Source organism: Mus caroli, chromosome 13, assembly GCF_900094665.2.
Source record: "Mus caroli chromosome 13, CAROLI_EIJ_v1.1, whole genome shotgun sequence".
NCBI lineage: Eukaryota > Metazoa > Chordata > Mammalia > Rodentia > Muridae > Mus > Mus caroli.
In genome coordinates, this window is record NC_034582.1 from 72,374,260 (window position 1) to 72,393,363 (window position 19,104).

The 19,104-nt window shown below is 35.3% G+C and overlaps 1 protein-coding gene across 8 annotated transcripts in view; it reads left to right on the top strand.

Moving 5' to 3' along the window:
• Fam172a (family with sequence similarity 172 member A) overlaps window positions 1-19,104 on the top strand; it is a 432,511-nt gene that overhangs the window by 108,613 nt on the left and 304,794 nt on the right. For 6 of the 8 annotated variants that reach the window (XM_029468399.1, XM_021180172.2, XM_029468400.1 and 3 more), the window contains 2 exons: window positions 3,188-3,253; window positions 12,503-12,694. In XM_029468399.1, the coding sequence (XP_029324259.1) occupies window positions 3,188-3,253; window positions 12,503-12,694 (258 nt within the window). The remainder of the gene's footprint in view (window positions 1-3,187; window positions 3,254-12,502; window positions 12,695-19,104) is intronic. The other 2 variants (XM_029468404.1, XM_029468401.1) reach the window with 1 other exon arrangement.

Genomic DNA, 19,104 nt, shown 5'->3' on the forward strand with positions numbered 1-19,104 from the left:
AAAAAAAAAAAAAGATTAGTGAAACAGGAAGATGTAACTGTGGGGAAGTATTTTTCTGTAGCCACATAAAGTAAAGTGCATCGTACCAGTAGGAGTCTGTGACAAGGGAAGAGATTAAGTTTATAATTTGGGGGGGCCGGTTTTGAGACAGGGTTTCTCTGTGTAGCACTGGTTGTCCTAGAATTCACTCCATAGACTAGGCTGGCCTCGAACTCAGAAATCCGCCTGCCTCTGTCTTCCAAGTGCTGGGATTAAAGGTGTGCACCACCAATAAAAGATTATATAATTTTCTAATCATTTATTTATTTAATTTTAGGTTGTGTGTGTGCTCACACACACATGTGCACATGCCCATGCATGCATGTGTGAGCACACACATACATATGAATGCTGGTGTCCTTGGAACTCAGAAGATGGTGTCAGAACTACTAGATCCAGAGTTAAGAGGCAGCTCTGCACCATCTGATGTGGGTCCTTGTGAGCAAATCCAAATGAGTTCTCATACTCGTCCCCTTATACTTCAAAGAATGATAAATTTCGAGAGATTGAGAGTTGGTAACAGTACTTGATGTTGTTTCAGAAGACTGAAGATTGCTATTTAAATTGTGATGGTCATTGGAGAGGTGTTCCTGTTTCTTATATGGGTTATTAAAATAGAAATAACCTCCCATGGGGCTGCAAACGCTTTCAGCTCCTTGAATAATTTCTCTAGCTCTTCATTGGGGACCCTGTGCTCTGTCTAATGAATGACTGTGAGCATCCATTTCTGTATTAGTCAGGCACTGGCAGAGCCTCTCGGGAGACAGCTATATCAGTCTCCTGTCAGCAAGCTCATGTTGGCATCTGCAATAGTGTCTGGTTTTGGTGGTTGTTTATGGTATGGATCCCCAGGTGGGACAGTCTCTGGATGGTCATTTCTTCAGTCTCTGCTCTCAAATTTGTCTCTATAACTCTGTGCATGGGTGTTTTGTTCCCCCTTCTAAGAAGGCTCGAAGTATCCACACTTTGGTCTTCTTTCTTCTTGAGTTTCATGTGTTTTGCAAATTGTATCTTGGGTATTCTGAGCTTGTGGGCTAATATTCACTTATCAGTGAGTCCATACCATGTGTGCTCTTTTGTGATTGGGTTATCCCACTTAGGATGATATCCTCCAGATCCATCCATTTGTCTAAGAATTTCATGAATTCATTGTTTTTAATAGCTGTGTAGTACTTCATTGTGGCTAATGACATTGTCAATAAGACAATAAGGCATCCAACAGATTGGGAAAATATCTTTACCAATCCTAAATCTGATAGAGGGCTAATATCCAATATATACAAAGAACTCAAGAAGTTAGAATCCGGGGCTGGTGAGATGGCTCAGTGGGTAAGAGCACCCGACTGCTCTTCCGTAGGTCTGGAGTTCAAATCCCAGCAACCACATGGTGGCTCACAACCATCTGTAACGAGATCTGACTCCCTCTTCTGGAGTGTCTGAAGACAGCTACAGTGTACTTACATATAAAAAANAAAAAAATCTAAAAAAAAAAAAAAAAAAGAAGTTAGAATCCATAGCACCAAATAACCCTATTACAAAATGGCGTACAGAGCTATACAAAGAATTCTCAATTGAGGAATACTGAATGGCTGAGAAGCACGAAAAAAAAATGTTCAACATCCTTAATTATCAGGGAAATGCAAACCAAAACACACCTGAGATTCCACACACACCAGTCAGAATGGCTTTGATCAAAAACTCAGGTGACAGCAGATGCTGGGGAGGATGTGAAGAAAGAGTAACACTCCTCTATTGCTGGTGGAACTGTAAGCTGGTACAACCACTCTGGAAACCAGTTTGGCGGTTTATCAGAAAATTCTACATATTACTACTTGAGGATCCAGGAATACCACTCCTGGGATTATACTCAGAAGATGCTCCAACTTGCAATAAGGAAACATGTTTGGGAGGAGAAATACTCTTACAGTGGTCACTCAAACTGCCTATTAAACATTTGCTCCTATTCCAGTCCTTCTATCTTTGCTTTTTTCCTACCAAATAAATATGTCTCATATTGCTACTCTAACAAGTTACCATTAATTTCTTTTGTAAAATGATAAAAATTATTATCTTGTAATTTTGCAGATCAGTAGGAGACATACCAGAGAAAAATGAAGGTATGGGCAAGCACTTTTAGGCTAGAAGAGAGAATCAATTGCTTGTTTTTTGTGTTGTTGGCAGAATTCAGCACATAGATAGCATTGAACGTTCATATTTATATTGGTTGTAAACTATAGGTCCCCAGAAGACCTATCTCTTGGCCTGTGCTTTTCTTAACTTTCAAACCCAGCAAAGCTAGTTGAGGCCTTCCTACCTGACGTCTTTGTAACACATCATACTTCTGTAACTTTCCACTCTCAAGCACATAGGTGATTTGAATCGAACCACCTCATTAATTCCAGCTGGCATTGGACATGCAAACTTTATATGCCCCAGTACAGGGGAACGCCAGGGCCAAAAAAATGGGAATGGGTGGGTAGGGAAGTGGGGGGGAGGGTATGGAGGACTTTTGGGATAGCATTGGAAATGCAATTGAGGAAAAGCTGTAATAAAAAATATATAAAAAAAGAAAAGACTTACACAGATTAATAACAACAAAAATTAAAAAAAAAAAGAACAGTCATATGTAGCGGGATTGTTATCATGTGACTTAAACATACAAATGTTCAGGACCTGGGGTGGATATCCTTGAGGAGACCATATTTCCTAACTCATTAACACAGGATTGACAGCACTTGCCCTGCTCTGGTTGGTTTTCCTTTTCTGCTCATTATACTTCTCACAGATTCTTCTTTCTTGATTTCATGGGGGCGAGATAACATTCCTTAAGCAGTTACATTGTATGTAAAATCTATGGAGACATGATAAAGGAAGCAATTTCTAGAAACACTGGAACACTTCAAGTTATTCATTTCCAAAAGAGAAAGTCTTGTGTATTTTCCAGGAGTTTGTAAAACTCGTTTTAGTCCTCCGTAGCCATCCACATAGCAACAGAAGGTGAAGCATTACCTATTTGGTAAGAGCCTGGGTGTGACACCACAACAGTTGAAGGCGAAGAGAGAACAGTAACTTCAGTAACTTATCAAAACAAATTTATCTTGAGAGTAGATGATATTGAATCTTAATATTTCATTTTTTTCCTCCTTAGATCATCACAAGATATGTTTATGAGCTCCTGGAAAGTGACTGTAATTTGAAAAAAATCTCTATTCCAGTAAGTTCAACTTTCAAAAATGTTTATTCCAAATAAAATACCTTGTTCTATATAAAATGTTTTTAGGTCCAGGAGAAAAATTTTATTGTTGATTAACTATGCTAAGGTTAAAGTATATGTTACGTGTTAAGTATGTTAAAGTATGTGTTAAGTATCTGTTGATCCTAATAACTCAATGCCTCTAAGTATCCTTACTCTTCTGTAATAGTTCTTACAAAACATCACTCCAAATATAAAAGATGAGCAGTGCTGATGACAAGTTTACTAAGATGATGACCTTTTCTCATTTCATGTACTCTTTTTATTTGTTGTGTATAAAACAAATAAAACATTGTTTCATATTTGTTTCAGTGTACTTTACATTGTAATACGTATTCATTAACTCTTTAAGTATTGTTTGAGTCTTCAAAACAGGTTTCCTTTTTAAATTTTTTTATTTACTTTTATATTTTAAAGAGTATCTTGTCTACACATATGTGTGTTGCTCACACAGGGCATCAGATCTCCTGGAAGTAGTGTTATTGCAGAGTATGACCATGAGTTGATGCTGGGAATTGAACCTGGGTCCTCTGTAACAGTAGACCGTGCTGCTCTTACAACTAAGCTATCTGTAGCCCCTTATTTCTACAGAAAATGCTTTCTCCCCTCTACACATTACCAAAGTCATTTCTGATTTTTGTTTTTGTTTTTTAAAATATTACTAGTGTTCTTTTTATCAGGAGAATATTTGGAAATTTTGTATACTTTTGAAATTTTGGAATGTAAACATTTGGGATTTGTTTTTAGTCTCAAATTCTAAACAAAATGTCTTATCATTTTTTTTTTACTTTTAATCGAATTACAACATTGCACACTTCTTTTCCTTTCCTCCCTCCAAATATTCCCTCCTCCCTCCCAACACACAGCCGCTTATCTCTTTTAAACTTATGGCTTCCTCTTTTCTTAATTATTATTGCATGCATATATGTATTTTTAATTTATATCACAAAACACTAAGCTTTTAAAATGAAAAGATACTAATCTTCGGTGTAAAGTGATTTGTGGAGTAGATTAGGTAATTTTTGCTGCTCCTGGCAACTCTTTCATTTTATGACATGAATCCAGATGACAATGAAATTAATTTATTTAATACATAAAACTTTATATATAGACAATTTCTCTGAACTTTTCCAGAGTACTTTTAATACCCTGGGTCATGTTATTGAGGAGTTTGAAGATATCTTGCTTATTTAGATTTTCACCTCTAATTACATAGTTCCAGTAAAAACTATTTTTCATTTAATCTTCTGTAGGTCACCTCTAGTTGTAGAAATGAATATTACTCATTCATTGATTCATTCAAGTCAATAAGTATTTACTGTGTTACTCTCAGTAATATAATTATAAAGACAATGCTATTGCACGCCACAGATAGGCCAGTCTTTGCTCCTTTGCTCGAGTTCAAAACATAGATTCTTTCAAGAAAGTCTGGAAATCTAAAATTTGCAGTCAGTATTTGTCCTTTGGGAGTCAGAACTCTTGACTTCATGCCTGCCTTTTTTTTTTTTTTCTTAAAAATGACATTTCCTTGGAGCTGGCTTACAGGTTTAGACAATCAGTTCATTATCATCAAGGTGGGAACATTGCAGTGGAAAAGCAGGAATGGTGCTGGAGAAAAAGCTCAGAGTTCTGTATCTTATTCAAAAGGCAAACAGAAGACTGGTTTTTAGGCAGCTAGGAGAAAGATCTCAACGCTCACTCCCATAGTGACACACTAACTCTATTAAAGCCAACCTATTCCAACAAGGCCACATCTCCTAATAGTGCCACTCCTTGGACCAAGCATATACTACTACCCCATTCTACTCCCTGGCCCCATAGACTTGTTTAAACACATGAGTTTATGGGGGCCATAACTTCCAGTAGTATAATGCAAAATACATTTAGTTCAACTGCGAAAGTCCCACAGTTTATAACAGTCTCAATAATGTTAAAAGTCCAAAGTTCAAAGTCTCTTCAGAGATTCATTCCATCACGTAACTGCAATCCCTTATAAAACTTAAATAATAAAAACCAGGTCACATACCACCATCACTATTCCAAAACTTCATACTAAGGAAATACTGGACCAAAAGAAGACCAAAAACCAGATGGGCAAACTCCAAACTCTGCATTTCCATGTCTGAGGTCAAAACTCTTCAGATCTCCAAATCTTTTCAGCTTTGTTTACTACAACAGAATTCTTTCTCTTTGGCTGGTTCCACTCCTGGTTTGCAGCTTTTCTAGGCAGGTATTCCATGAAGACCCACTTTCTTATTCTGTAGACAATGTGTATTGAAGCTGGGTATTATGACACACGTCCTTCATCCCAGAACTTAGTTGGGAAATGCCGGCAGATCTGTGTGAGGTTGAGGACAGCCTGGTTCTGTTGATTTCCAGGCCAGCTTGGGAGCTCCATAGTGAGATGGAATCTCAAAGTAAGGAAGCAAACAAACGACCTATATAAATTTGTTTATTTGGTCTCTGAAGAAGAACACTTAAGACTATCCATATCCTGTCTTTTGTTGACTATAACATTTCTGCCTCTTTGGAAGTCTTTTCTTTTTTTTTAATTTTATTTCAGTTTATTTTTAATCTATTTTTTACACTCCATATTCCATTCCCTGCTTCCTCATCCACCCTCTGACTGTTCCACGTCCCACACCTCCTCCCCAACCCACTTCACCTCTACATGGATGCCCCCACTCCCCACCCCACCTGACCTCTAAATTACCTGGGGCCTCCAGTCTCGTGAGGGTTGAGTGCATCATCTCTGAATGAACACAGACCCAGAAGTCCACTACTGTATGTGTGTTGTGGGCCTCATATCAGCTGGTCTATGTTGTATGTTTGATGGTCCAGTGTTTGTGAGATATCGGGGGTCCAGATTAATTAAGAGTGCTGGTCCTTGTATAGGATCACCCTTCTCCTCAGCTTCCTTTAGCCTCCCCTAATTCAACAACAGTGATCAGCTACTTCTGCCCATTGGTTGGGTGCTAATATCTGCCTTTCACTCTTTCAGCTTTTTGCTGGGTCTTTCGAGGGGGCAGTCCCTTTCTGTGAGTGCTCCATAGCCTCAGTAATAGTGTCAGATCTTGGGACCTCCCCTTGAACTGAATCCCACTTTGGTCCTGTCACTGGACCTCCTTTTCCTCAGGCCCTTCTCCATTTCCATCCCTGTAATTCTTTCAGACAGGAACAGTTATGGGTCAGAGTTATATGACTGTGGGATGACAACCCCATCCCCCACTTGATGTCATGTCTGTCTTCCTGCTGGAGATGGACTCTATAAGTTCCCTCTCCCTGCTGTGGGGCATTCATCTAAGGTCCCTCCCTTTGAGTCTTTGGGAATCTTGAAGTGCTCTTTGCTCTCTAGATTTATAGCACAGACCACAGTTGGCTAAATGAGAGTGGTTTGGATGGAATTTTAAAATTGCTAAAGAGAAAACCTGAAATTAGATTGAGAACTTTGTTTTATAAATTTGGTAATTCTCACTTTAAATTTAATTTACATATTATGTAAGTTTACAGAAAGATTTGCACTGTGTTTTTTGTTTGGTTAATAAATCCCTTTGTAAGCTTAAAAAGGTCTATCTTTCATAAATGATTCCATGTTACATAATGTGGAAGTTATTCGTCAATAACGATTACTTCTCTCTTGCTTTCTCTTAAGTACGAGTTAGTACTGATAATGTACTAATGTTAGTACTGAAAGAATATTAGCAAACTTTTCTCCTTGTTACTGAACTAAGTTTAGTTTCAAACCTTCAGTAGAGGGGTCCTTCCATCACTTTTAGGGTGGTAGCATTTTGGAGAAGAAAGGAATGACAGTCATGATCATGCTTATGTTCTGCACAAGCACAGGGTAATAAGAACAAATGTTCTCAACTGCCACATTCCTGTCCACATGAGTGTTAGAGATGTGAGTTTGATTAATAATTTCTCTTCGAAATTTCATTTTAGTTTATTATATACATTTTGTTTAAGAGAAACATCACTTTTTGGTGTTCACATGTATTCCACAGTGAACTGCTAAGTGCTATAAATCATTTGGTGTAGTCACATGATCTGGGAACATGTAAATTGGACTGTATTAGAATGGCCTCTGTGTCTTGTTTTTAAAAGGCTTACGTTAGTTGCTTGCAATGTTTGAGATGAACATCTTTGTAGTCATTTCCAAACTTTATTGAGGTAGGGAGGAAACACTATTTTATTTATATAAATATTTTGCTATATAAATTTAGCACGACCTTATACGAAGCAAGTTGTATTTACTATGTTCAGAGTCACTTTTCTGGTTTACTCTGTTCAGTTCTGCCCAATGATTTGTATACACATTGCTCTTCCCATTCTGCCAGTCATATTTTTATATACATTGCTTGACCTCTGTGTCGTCTTTCATTGGACACTCTGAATTTCACATATGTTTCAATGACTTTTTTTAACTGGTCAATTCAAGTTAATTCATGGCTACCTTTACCTTTAGTCTCATAAAAAAATTCTCATGTAGAATTATTGCATTTTTCTTTTTTGAAAATAATTATTCTTCTAGTGTTAAAGAGATTGTTCTTGAATTCAAAGGAGTAATTTTCCATTGCTTGAAATGATGTTTGGGAACTGGAGGTTGTCTTGCTTGTTACCTTTGAACACTGCATTGGAGCCAAGGGATTAAGAGTTCAGCATCATCCTCTATTCTGTGGCAACCTTGAAGCCAGCCTAACTCACACAACCCTATCTCAGACAAACAGAACAATTGTACTATTTGGGAACTTGGATTAATAAATGACTTCTTTGTGACCATTAGTTTGGAACTGTTCATTAGATCCTTGTGGGCTCCTCTGTGGGTACACAAGTGAAGATAGTAGCTGTTTTTCTCTCTATAGTCCAGCTGTACTGAATAGTTTATAGGTGGGATAGGGCCCCATGAGCCTCCACCTGTATACATGATTGATTGACAAGCCCAACTTGTGCAAGAGGAGAAACTCTTACTTGTTGATAGGATTATTATTGTCATGACTGTGTCCTAGAAGTAGCACTTTTGCTTTTCTTCTGGTTCTGACATTCCTCCTATTTTCTCTTATTCAGTACTCCCTGAAATTTACAAAGGGTAGTGTAAATGCTCCATTTAGGTCTGAGCAAGCAGCTGCCACTGATTCTTCAACCTAGGGCAGCTATGAGTTTATGCGTTCACTGCCAAAAACTTCTCTGATTAAGGCTAATATTTGTCTGATGGTATAAGTTTTTAGTAGGCAGTATGAGGCCTTGCCAGTTTAGTACATGCCTTCCCATTTCCCAAGGTTTAAGATCTTCTCAGACTCTGCTTTTTATAAAATACCAGACATGCATTTATTCCTGTGAAGGAGACAACAAATTCAATAAGACAGTGGTTGTTTATTCCAGTAACAGTTGCACCACTATTGCACTAGTGGGGACATCTTGCCTAGCAAGTTAGTGCAATTCATAGGTCTCACAGCTGGTGGAGGTGATTGTTGCCTTTTTCCCCAGGAGCTTGCACCGTGGCTTTTAGGATTCTGTAAGCTAGCCAGTGGAGAGGAAGCTTTTAATTCACTTCTTCCTTTATTATTCTATATTTTTCAACAAATATGGTCTCATGTCTTCAGCAATAGGGAATTATCAATTAGTTCTAGTTGGTAATTAGGAGGAATAAGTATCAGAGGCCTGTATGCTTTTCATGATCTCCGAAGGCTTCCCTGACCAATTATTCATAAAAACATACTTCATATCTGGCATTAGAAATTTTGTTTAATATTCCTAGGCTTTTCTGAACAACACTACCTGGATATTCAAAGCATCCTCCCTCTGTTATTTTGTTTTTTTAATCTTGCAAGTTTTTATACACCATTCAAACTTTATTTCCATACAAGTTTTCATACTTGCTTTCACTTTGTTTAATTCTCCCTCGGCTCTATCATCTCCCCAACCCTCCAACCCATCCATGAATAAGTATTTCTATCCCTGAGAGTCTTACTCTCTACTTTCTCTTTACTTTCTAGTTTCCTCTCTGTCCTGAAAGAGTCCCCTAACCTAGTGACTACTTCCTCATTTTCTTCCTTCTATAAGTAGTACAAGTTAAACACATACATCTGAAGATTCAAAGCTAGAATGCCTACATGAGAGAGAACATGTGGTATTTGTCTCTCTATGCCTGGGCTTTCATCCATCCATCCATCCATCCATCCATCCATCCATCCATCCATTACATACACCCATACGTGTGTATATTTATGTATATATATATATATATTTATATATATATATATTTGTGTTTGTATATATGAGTGTATATGTGTGTATAGATATAGATATGAAATCAGGTATTAAGCCTTGAGAAATGGGGAGGCATGCACCATTGCTGTGTGGCTAAACTGACATTGCCTCATACATCCTTCAAAATACTCATACTCTCAGAAAATATCACTCTCAGCCTTAATCAAAGAGTCTTCTGTTTGCAATGAATGGCAATAAATGCATAAACTTATCGCTGCCCTAGGTTTGAGAGTTAGTGGCAGCTGATTGCTTAGACCTAAATGGAATATTTACACCACCCTATGTAAGTTTCAGGGAACACTGTAGAAGAGAAAATGGGAGAAATGTAAGACTCAGACGACAGTGTGTGTGTGTGTGTGTGTGTGTGTATGTGTATACCTACATATATATATGTTGTTTTATATATATATATATATATATATATATATATATATATATATAGTTATTTGTTCTTTAATAATTGCCATTATGACGGGTGTGAGATGGAATTGATATTATTAATTTGCATGTCCTTGATAGCTGTTGATGTTTAACACATTGAAAAAATTATCAGCTATTTTTATGTCTTCTTTTTTTCCCTCTTATTTATTTATTTATTTATTTACACTCCAGATTTTATCGCCCCACCAAGTCCACCCTCCAACTATTCCACATCCCATACCTCCTCCCATCCCCCTGTCTCCATGAGGATGTCTCCACCCTCCACCCCACCCAACTTGACCTCTATACTCCCTGGGGACTCTAGTTTCTTGAGGGTTAGGTGCATCAGCCCTGATTAAAACCATATCCAGCAGTCCTCTGCTGTATAAGTGTTGGGGGCCCTATATAAGCTGGTGTATGCTGCCTGGTTGGTGGTCCAGTGTCTGAGAGATCTCAGGGCTTCAGGTTAACTGAGTCTGCTGGTCCTCCTACAGGTTCGCCCTCCTCCTCAGCTTCTTTCTGTCCTCTCCTAATTCAGCCACAGGCATTAGCATCTTCTGTCCATTGGTTGAGTGCAAATATCTGCATTTGACTCTTTTAGCTGCATGCTAGGTCCCTTTTTATGAGTGCTCCATAACCTCAGTAATAGTGTCATGCCTAATTTTTATGTCTTCTTTTGAGAATTCTTTATTCACATCTGTAGTATATTTTGCAATTTGATTATTTGTTTTTTATGTTTATTTACGTTTTTGTGTGCATTCTAGCTATTAATGTTCTGAATCATTTAAAATCATTGTATCTAAAGGACATCACTGTCACTAGTATGATTCCATAATTCAAAGGTTCTTAATCTTTATTTACTGAGTATCTATAAGGTGCTAGTCTCTGTTATAGACTGAGAATAGTGCCTAATATAAATTAGAAAACATAATTTCTTTTTAGATTTACACTGTAGTGGAGAGAGTTGAATGAGTATATATACACACAAAGGCATACACATGTATGCACAACAGACTTGTATGCCACACATGCATGCACACATGCACTCCCATACATGCACATGCATGCACATCAGTCATCTATCTATGAATGAATACACTTTGGTGCATTGCTGTATGTGTTGTGAACAAGACACAGAAAGGGAGTAGAGATTCATGAGGAAAAGTTTGAGATGCTCTTTGTAGACAAGAAAAGCTTCACTGAAAAGTTGTAGCTGATCATAAACTCCAGCCATTCTGTTCCTATTGAACCCGTTGCTCTTGGCTCTGTTTACACACACAGCAACATCATATAATGAGCAACATCATGTAATGACATCATATAATCATATTGCTTTAAACCTAGGTTTCTTTTCCTATTCCTGTGCGTTTGGAATGAATGGGAAAATTTAGATTTTAAAATTTTAGATTCACTTCTAAGAATTTTTTTAGAATTGTGTGTGTGTGTGTGTGTGTGTGTGTGTGTGTGTATGTGTGTGTATGTGTGTGTGTTCTAACAGTGATACCTGTATGAACATAATTTGTTCCTGGAGTCAAGAACTGGTGCAGTATATAGCATGTAGAGTGATCATTTCTGTATGTAGTTGTGGTTAGAGGACACATTACTAGTTGTTGGTTCTGGCTTTAACCTGGTTGTATAAGGCTTCCATTCTGAGTCCTGGCTCTTATTGATGTACCATAGAGCTTGATGTACATATGTAATGAAATGATCAGAAATTGGACTTCCATAGCATCTCTAATATCTTTGAAATTGAAGTTGTATTTAATCAAAATTAATTTTTATTATATGTGTATTAACTAGATGTAAATGGATAATCCTTGAGTCAATGAAGCATAAACAAGTTGCTAGCATGTACAAGTTGTTGTTGTGCATGCCTGTGTTTGCAATCTGAATGTCGTTTCAAAGCCCTATTAAATGGAGCACCTTGAACTTGGAGTTTTAGATAGGGTTTGTTTTTTTGTTTTTTTGTTTTTTTGGTTTTTTTGCATAGTTTATACAGTTCTGGCTAAGGTATTTATATATTCCAGTTTGGCCTTTCTATTTTTTTATGATAGGTGCAATCTGTTTCAGTTATAGAATCATAACTGTATGCTGTATAAGCCTATAACTTAAATTTATACAAATATAATTTCTTCATTTATTGATGATTGTTGTGGTAGTGACACCTCAATGCGATTGTGAGTAACAAGAGTAATAAAAGCAGTTGGATCATATCTAGACCACAGGATGCTTTTAAAATTAGTTATTTTAATGTAAGATGGTAATATAATTCTAAATATACAATACCAACGTAGGGACACATGCTTTAATTATTCTTTTTATATGTTTTTATATTTAAAATACTTGTGTACTATTATGCAATTGCTAGATCTTACTATCTTTCTTTTATGTAAGTTTTTTTTTTAAGAAATGATTCTGTAATAACCATTCAGTCATTTGTAGTAGCCGTTAGTTGTTTTCTCATTGTGTGTATGCTTGACCAAAAAACATTTTATTTATTATTTAATTTTTTTTTGATTACAGGTAGATGCTACTGAGAGTGAACCAAAGAGTTTTATCTTTATGAGTGAGGATGCTTTGACAAATCCACAGAAACTGATGGTTTTAATTCATGGTAGTGGTGTTGTCAGGGCAGGTCAGTGGGCTAGAAGGCTTATTATTAATGAAGATCTGGACAGTGGCACACAGATACCTTTTATTAAGAGAGCTATGGATGTAAGTGAATCTTCCTTTGTTTTGGGGGGCATTTTATCATTCTGTTTTATTGCATAGAACAATTTTATTATCATTTTCAGAAATATATGCATAGCATAATCTTATTAAGTCTTTATTTGCCTTACTTGTATGATTATTATTTTGCAGTAATGCAGGAAAATGTAGTGATATTGTTGTTTATGTAAAGGGTTAAATGTCTTTGAAATGAGTATTTAAAATTTTTCCCATGTTAGAAATTTTATTTTATTTTCTTTATTTAACATTATGAACTATGAGTTTTAACTCTTCTTTAATATCATCATTAACAATGAAAATACTTCTGACAAATCCCCAAACATAATAAACATTAATTGTGCTTGGAATGTTTTGCTTTCCTCCTGTCATGAAGATAAAAGGGAAGGAGACTTGCTGATGATAGGTAATCTGTCCAGTGAGGGAAGTACAGTAAGGACATGGTTTTGGAATTTAAATAATATTTTGAGCCCTCAAATAAAATGTTTCAAGCTTAAAATAATCATATAAACTGTTAAATTGTAATATTTTAGAATATTTTTCTTTCTAGTATTGTTCTAATGTTCAATTGTTGTGTATAAGTCTTTTAAGTTATGCTGTAAAGAGCCAGTTTTCACAAAGTATGAGTTTCTTTTATGTTACTAGGAATATTCCTCAAAAAATGTTATCATGTAAAAAACATTTATGATAGAGAGGGTATGTTAGAAATTGTACATGTGTCTCTCTATTTATTTTATTTCTAAAAATGACAGTACATTTTATAATTAACATTGTAAATATATCTTGGATATATATTTACAAAATAGAACAGTAAATATTTTATTATGTTCAGTATTCTTTTGTCCTGGGTCTAATGGTAACATTTAAGACAAATCCTAGAGAATGCTTTTCTTAATAGATTTTGTGAATCCTCAAGTGTGGCATCGTGAGTTCCTTAGGTTAATGCTTTATCCACCTGTGCAAAGAAACATGGAACTTTTATTTGGTTGCTACTCTAATTGTGATTTTAGAAAATAATTGTAGTAACTGATTATTCAATTAAGAAATCTGAATAACTAAATATTCATTTACTAAGTTGAAATTTATACTAAAATAACAAAAAAATAATGCTTTTTAAACTGTCTTATTTTATGATATAGATAGTAAATTATCTCTTAAGTGGTTCTGGTTGTGATTTTAACACAGTATATGTTTTAGAGAGAACATGCATGGAAAATGTACGTACAGTTCATTAAGTATTTGAAAATAATAGTCAAGAACTGAGGAATTTCAGACAGCAAGCACTTGGTGAGATGGCTCATGGAGTTCTGTTGCTCTGCACCAGTGTCACCTGCTTTGTCTAATGTAGAACATTTATTGATGTGCTTTTTGAGGTAAAACTGGGTGAAGGAAACTGTGAAATATCTTTGTATGGATAGATTATTGATTTGCTCAACATGGAAGTGCAAGGTTTTTTGTTTTTGTTTTTGTTTTAAATAACATTAGAATAGTAAACCATTTAACCTTTTAAGTGGGAATAATGTTTAGAATATAACAGTGTTCTTCATTGTTTATTTCTCTACTTTTCTCAACCATAGTAAATTGTGATTCTTTGAAAGGAAAGAATTCATTTGTAAATATATGGCTTGCCTAAGTTCTAGTTTTAGGTAGTTACATTTTCTTTATTTTTAAAATAAGTTTATTGTGTGAAATTCATCATGAATTTCTAAAAGTATATATCATTTTTAAATCCAGGTCAAGTGATTTTTACCATTTGGCTTCACTTGTTACAGTTACTGCTCTTGTGGTAGGGAAGGATTTATGGCATTTTAGGGGAGCAGGCAGAGGAAGACCCGCAGGAGGAAGGTGCACTCCCATTCTTTGCTTTTAACATGGTAGTTCAGCTTTTTTTTTTTTTTTATTTTGTTGTTTCCTGAAATTTTATACTTTTCATAGTGTAGAGAGGGTTAGCTGATCATTAGGGTTTTTAGGTCCTGTGGATTTTCATACTGGTGTACAAGTCAATTTTAATATTTTACAGGTTGGACATTATCATCTCTATGTAGTATGAATTCTCACCAGATTACTTACATATTATTTCGATTTCTAAATTATGTCCATATCAATGTGTCATAATCCTCTCTAGCAGGTAAGCCATGTCCTAGTGGAACATTGCATGAAGGACATGATGTTTTACCTATGGCTTCATTGTGGCTAACGTTGTGGGTGTGAGGTCTGTAACAAAGATTTCTCTAGAATTTTTCAACTCCAAAGAAAATGATAGGTGTTCTATCCCTTGTATTTAGAACTTGATTATAAAATATATATTAAGATTTCATTAGGGAGGAATGGTGCCTATCAAATACCTTCCTGTAAGTACTTACAAGATTTCCAGGGTTGGTGGTTTTAGTGTTTAATAGGCTTCATTGCATAATACAGTACTCAGGTAAGAAAGTTTATTATGTATCCACACATCTATGATTCAATATCTATATAATTTGTTACTAAATTTGTTAGTATTCTTTGATTTCTTCCTTTCTTTTTAGGCGTTTCTGTTTGTATGTGTAAAGGGAAAGTAAAGTAGATGACCCTGCAATTCTTTAAATACTTCTTTCCCTATTTCCTATGGAAGTCCCTCATTCTGTGTCTCTTATTTTTTACTGTATTTTCAGTATAATTTTTAGGTGAAGTACATAAATAACTTTTTTGTTGAAATTGTGTTAAAAAATTAATGCTCTTTTAAAATAGAATATATTCTGATCATGGTTTCCCCTTCTCCATCTCCTCCCAACTCTTCACCAATTCATGGCTTTTGCCATCTATAAAAAATAAGCAAGCAAATAAAACAAGGCATTTTTTAAAGTACAAGAAATATTTTGCCATCTATAAAAATTAAGCAAGCAAATAAAACAAGCCATTTTTTAAAGTACAAGAAATACACAGACAAGCAAAACCTATTAAAAAACCACAAAATGGGAAACAACAGCATATAAGCAAAAGTTCAGTATAGGAAAAAAAAGGTGGTAAAAAGGAGTTATATGAGACACAAACAAAACCACCATTCAGGTCTAGTCAGTGTTGTCTGTGTACTGCCCTTATGTTTAGTTTGTAAATCCATTCAGGCTCTATTGGAGAAATCTATTGTTTCTTTGTTAATGGTTATCAATTGAAGATAGTTTCTTGATTAAGTAAGGAAGCTTGTATCTTCTTTCTGGTTGTTCCAATTACTGGTAGTTACTTTGTAATTTGTAATTTGTAATATATTTTTGAAAAAAATAATATTGGAAAATATTTCTAAGCAATCAGTTTGCAAACTTCAGTGGATAACTTCCTTCTATAGCAATAGTTTTTCTACAACATTTTGGAATTTTTCTTAAGAATTTTTATAATTGTAAAGGGATAGCATTAAAGGAAACACAATTGTTACTTGACACTGACATGAATTACATACTTGACAAGTGAAGTCAGAATTTTTTTTAATTAAATTATTGTACTTGCACTGGAGAGACGGCTCAGTGGTTAAGAGCACTGACTGCTCTTCCAAAGATCCTGAGTTCAAATCCCAGAAACCACATGGTGGCTAACAGTCACCATGAGATCTGATGCCCTCTTGTTGGATGTCTGAAGTCAGCTACAGTGTACTTTCATATAATCAATCAATCAATCAATTAATCAATCAATCTTTAACAAAAAATTATTGTACTTATTTGCATTCCAAGTGTTGTCCCCATTCCTTCCACCCTCCCCCATCTTTAAAATTTTTGCCCCAGAATTGTTTCTATCTAATGGAAGCACAGGGACAAAAATGGAGCAGAAATCTTGGAGTCAGAATTTTTAATGTGCTTCACTTTTCGAAAACTAGAAGTTTTTTATTTTGGCTACTGACTTTTAGATTTGCTTCTTCTTAATTCAATTTTGATTTCTCCCCATTTTGGAAAAGTATATACATAAAACACACCAGATTAGAATTTCATTTTGCAAATATTTATGGAATTATTGTACATGTCTCTCTGTAATAGATTTATAATAGATAGATGTTTCTATATGATAGGTTATATTATAGAAATTACCTATAATATAAAGGTAGGGTATTCCCCCATCACACACACACACACACCCCAGTCATTGGGGCACTAGCTTTTTGGCAATGCCATAAGTACTACTCTCAATTTTTAGTTTTATCACTTAATAATCTAACATCTTAGTATTTCAAAAGAAGCATCAGACAACCTCGGGTATGGAGCTTTTGATAGGATTATAAGAGGTAACTCTAGCTAGTATTAAGTAATAATACTTTTAAACATCATATTATCACATAATTTATTTGGTGATACATTTATAATGCTAATCTTAGATTCTGATGTGAATACAAATTGAAATAATCTCTTTACATGGAAGTTTAGTAATGCTACCCAAAATTTAATATCTATGCTACCTGGTAACTCAAATTCTACCTGAAATGATGTACACCAGAGCCATACACATACACATGCATAGCTGCTGAGAGCAGGAGTTGAGAACAATACACAGCTATTTACTAACCACTTGGTTTCTACCAGTAGAGAACTGTGTGAATAAATGACAGTATATTTATAAAATGAAAGACTGTAGTTTTTAGAGAGATTATGTGTACGCGCATGATTATTTTGTGTGAAATGATATAGATTAAGTGAAAACTCAAGAATGACATGAGGGCGCTTTTACCCAGGAAGACCATTCTTCCCACGCTCAGTCTTCCAGAGTTGCTGTAGTTCTTATCTAGAATTGAGGCATTTTGAAACTTTTCCTTCTACATTAGCATGTCTGTGGCATCATCTTTATATAGGTCATGTTTATGCAGCTATGGTGGTAAGAACCACACAAGTGTAGAGTCTGACATTTCTAGGAGGTTTCATGGCAAACTCAATCCTTGCATCCCTTCTTCTGCAGTGATTGCTAACTTCAGTGCAAGAGTTGTGTTGCAGATGTTTCAGTTGGGATTGTGCTCCACATTTCTGTATTACAAGGGGTATGAAGAGGAAATCAAAAAAGCATGGAGAGAGCTCTAATAAGGTTGGGAAAAGGAAGGTACATCTGTAAGGAAGGAAACTGGTAAAGTGACAGGAAGGATGTCTGATGTAACCATAAGGAAACAGACCATTAGCTATCTACCTAAAATATTTATGTAAGTAAGTCAATGTATAAATATACATATATACTTTGAATGAAATTTTCTTATTTGGGCTGACAGTGCTTCCTTCTAGAGCCATAAACTTTCTAACCAAAACCCCAACAGTGGGCATGATATGCCTGTTTTAAGTTACGGGTCAGGGTTATCCAAGGTAAGGCACTATAGCAAAAGACACTGTATGCCTCAGACACAGGGCACAGTGATCTTTGAGCTGTAACTGGCTTGAATTCCTCCTCCCCAAGGACCAACTTTCCAGAAGGCTGTATCCAGGTTTCCAAAGGAGGGACGCCAACTACTTAGCTATTACACCTATAAATCGCAACAACTAACTTGACAGTAATCTTAATGGTGTAGTAGGGGCAAATGTACTTTGGCAGTAACAAGCACCTCTGTAATTGGACTCAAGGAAAGCTAAACAAAATGGTGGGGGGGGCAGAAATCATGCTTGGGCACCTAGCCATCTTCCCAAGGCTAGTGAAGTCATAGGTCATTGAGAAGAGCCACTACTAAGTAAACTAGCAAAATCCCTAACTGCTTTATAAATATGTATTCTTATTCTCACCCCTCAATAAGGAAATTTTTCTCAACAACAAATGGAGACCATTACAACCACAACTGAGGAAAATATATTTTGTCTTACAGAAGGACAAGGTGAATTATAAGATAAATCCCTACTATATGGTCTCCAAATGTACTAATGCCTGTCTCACAGTCTAACACATCTACAAATAATACATGAATATAACTAGGTGTTAATGCAAGAAACCATCATCTTCATTAATTTCTATCCCAAGTTATTTATTTATGTTTTAAGTCTGCAAATGCTTTTATATTTAAAAAGATTTTTCTATAATGTATTTATTATGCTATTTTATTATAGTAATTGAATAATCATTTCTAACATTTAGTAAATGATTATAGAATTGCAGACATATCCTTTAATTACTTATTTTTGTTACTTACCAAGAAGTTTAATCAATTAAAATTGAACTCTTAAATTTTTAAAGCAGTTGAAGCCTTTTCCTCCTCTAACTGAATGCGGGACTATTAAACTAAAAGTTGGAGCAAAAATTTCAAGTTCCAGACTTCAAAACTAAACTTTGAAGAAAAATTTTAAATGATTAATGAATACATATTTATAATACAGACCATAAAAAGATGAAGTAAAAATTTCCCTATCAAAGGGATACAAATTGGAAAAGATGAAGTTAAAATATCACTTTTTGCAGATGATATGATAGTATATATA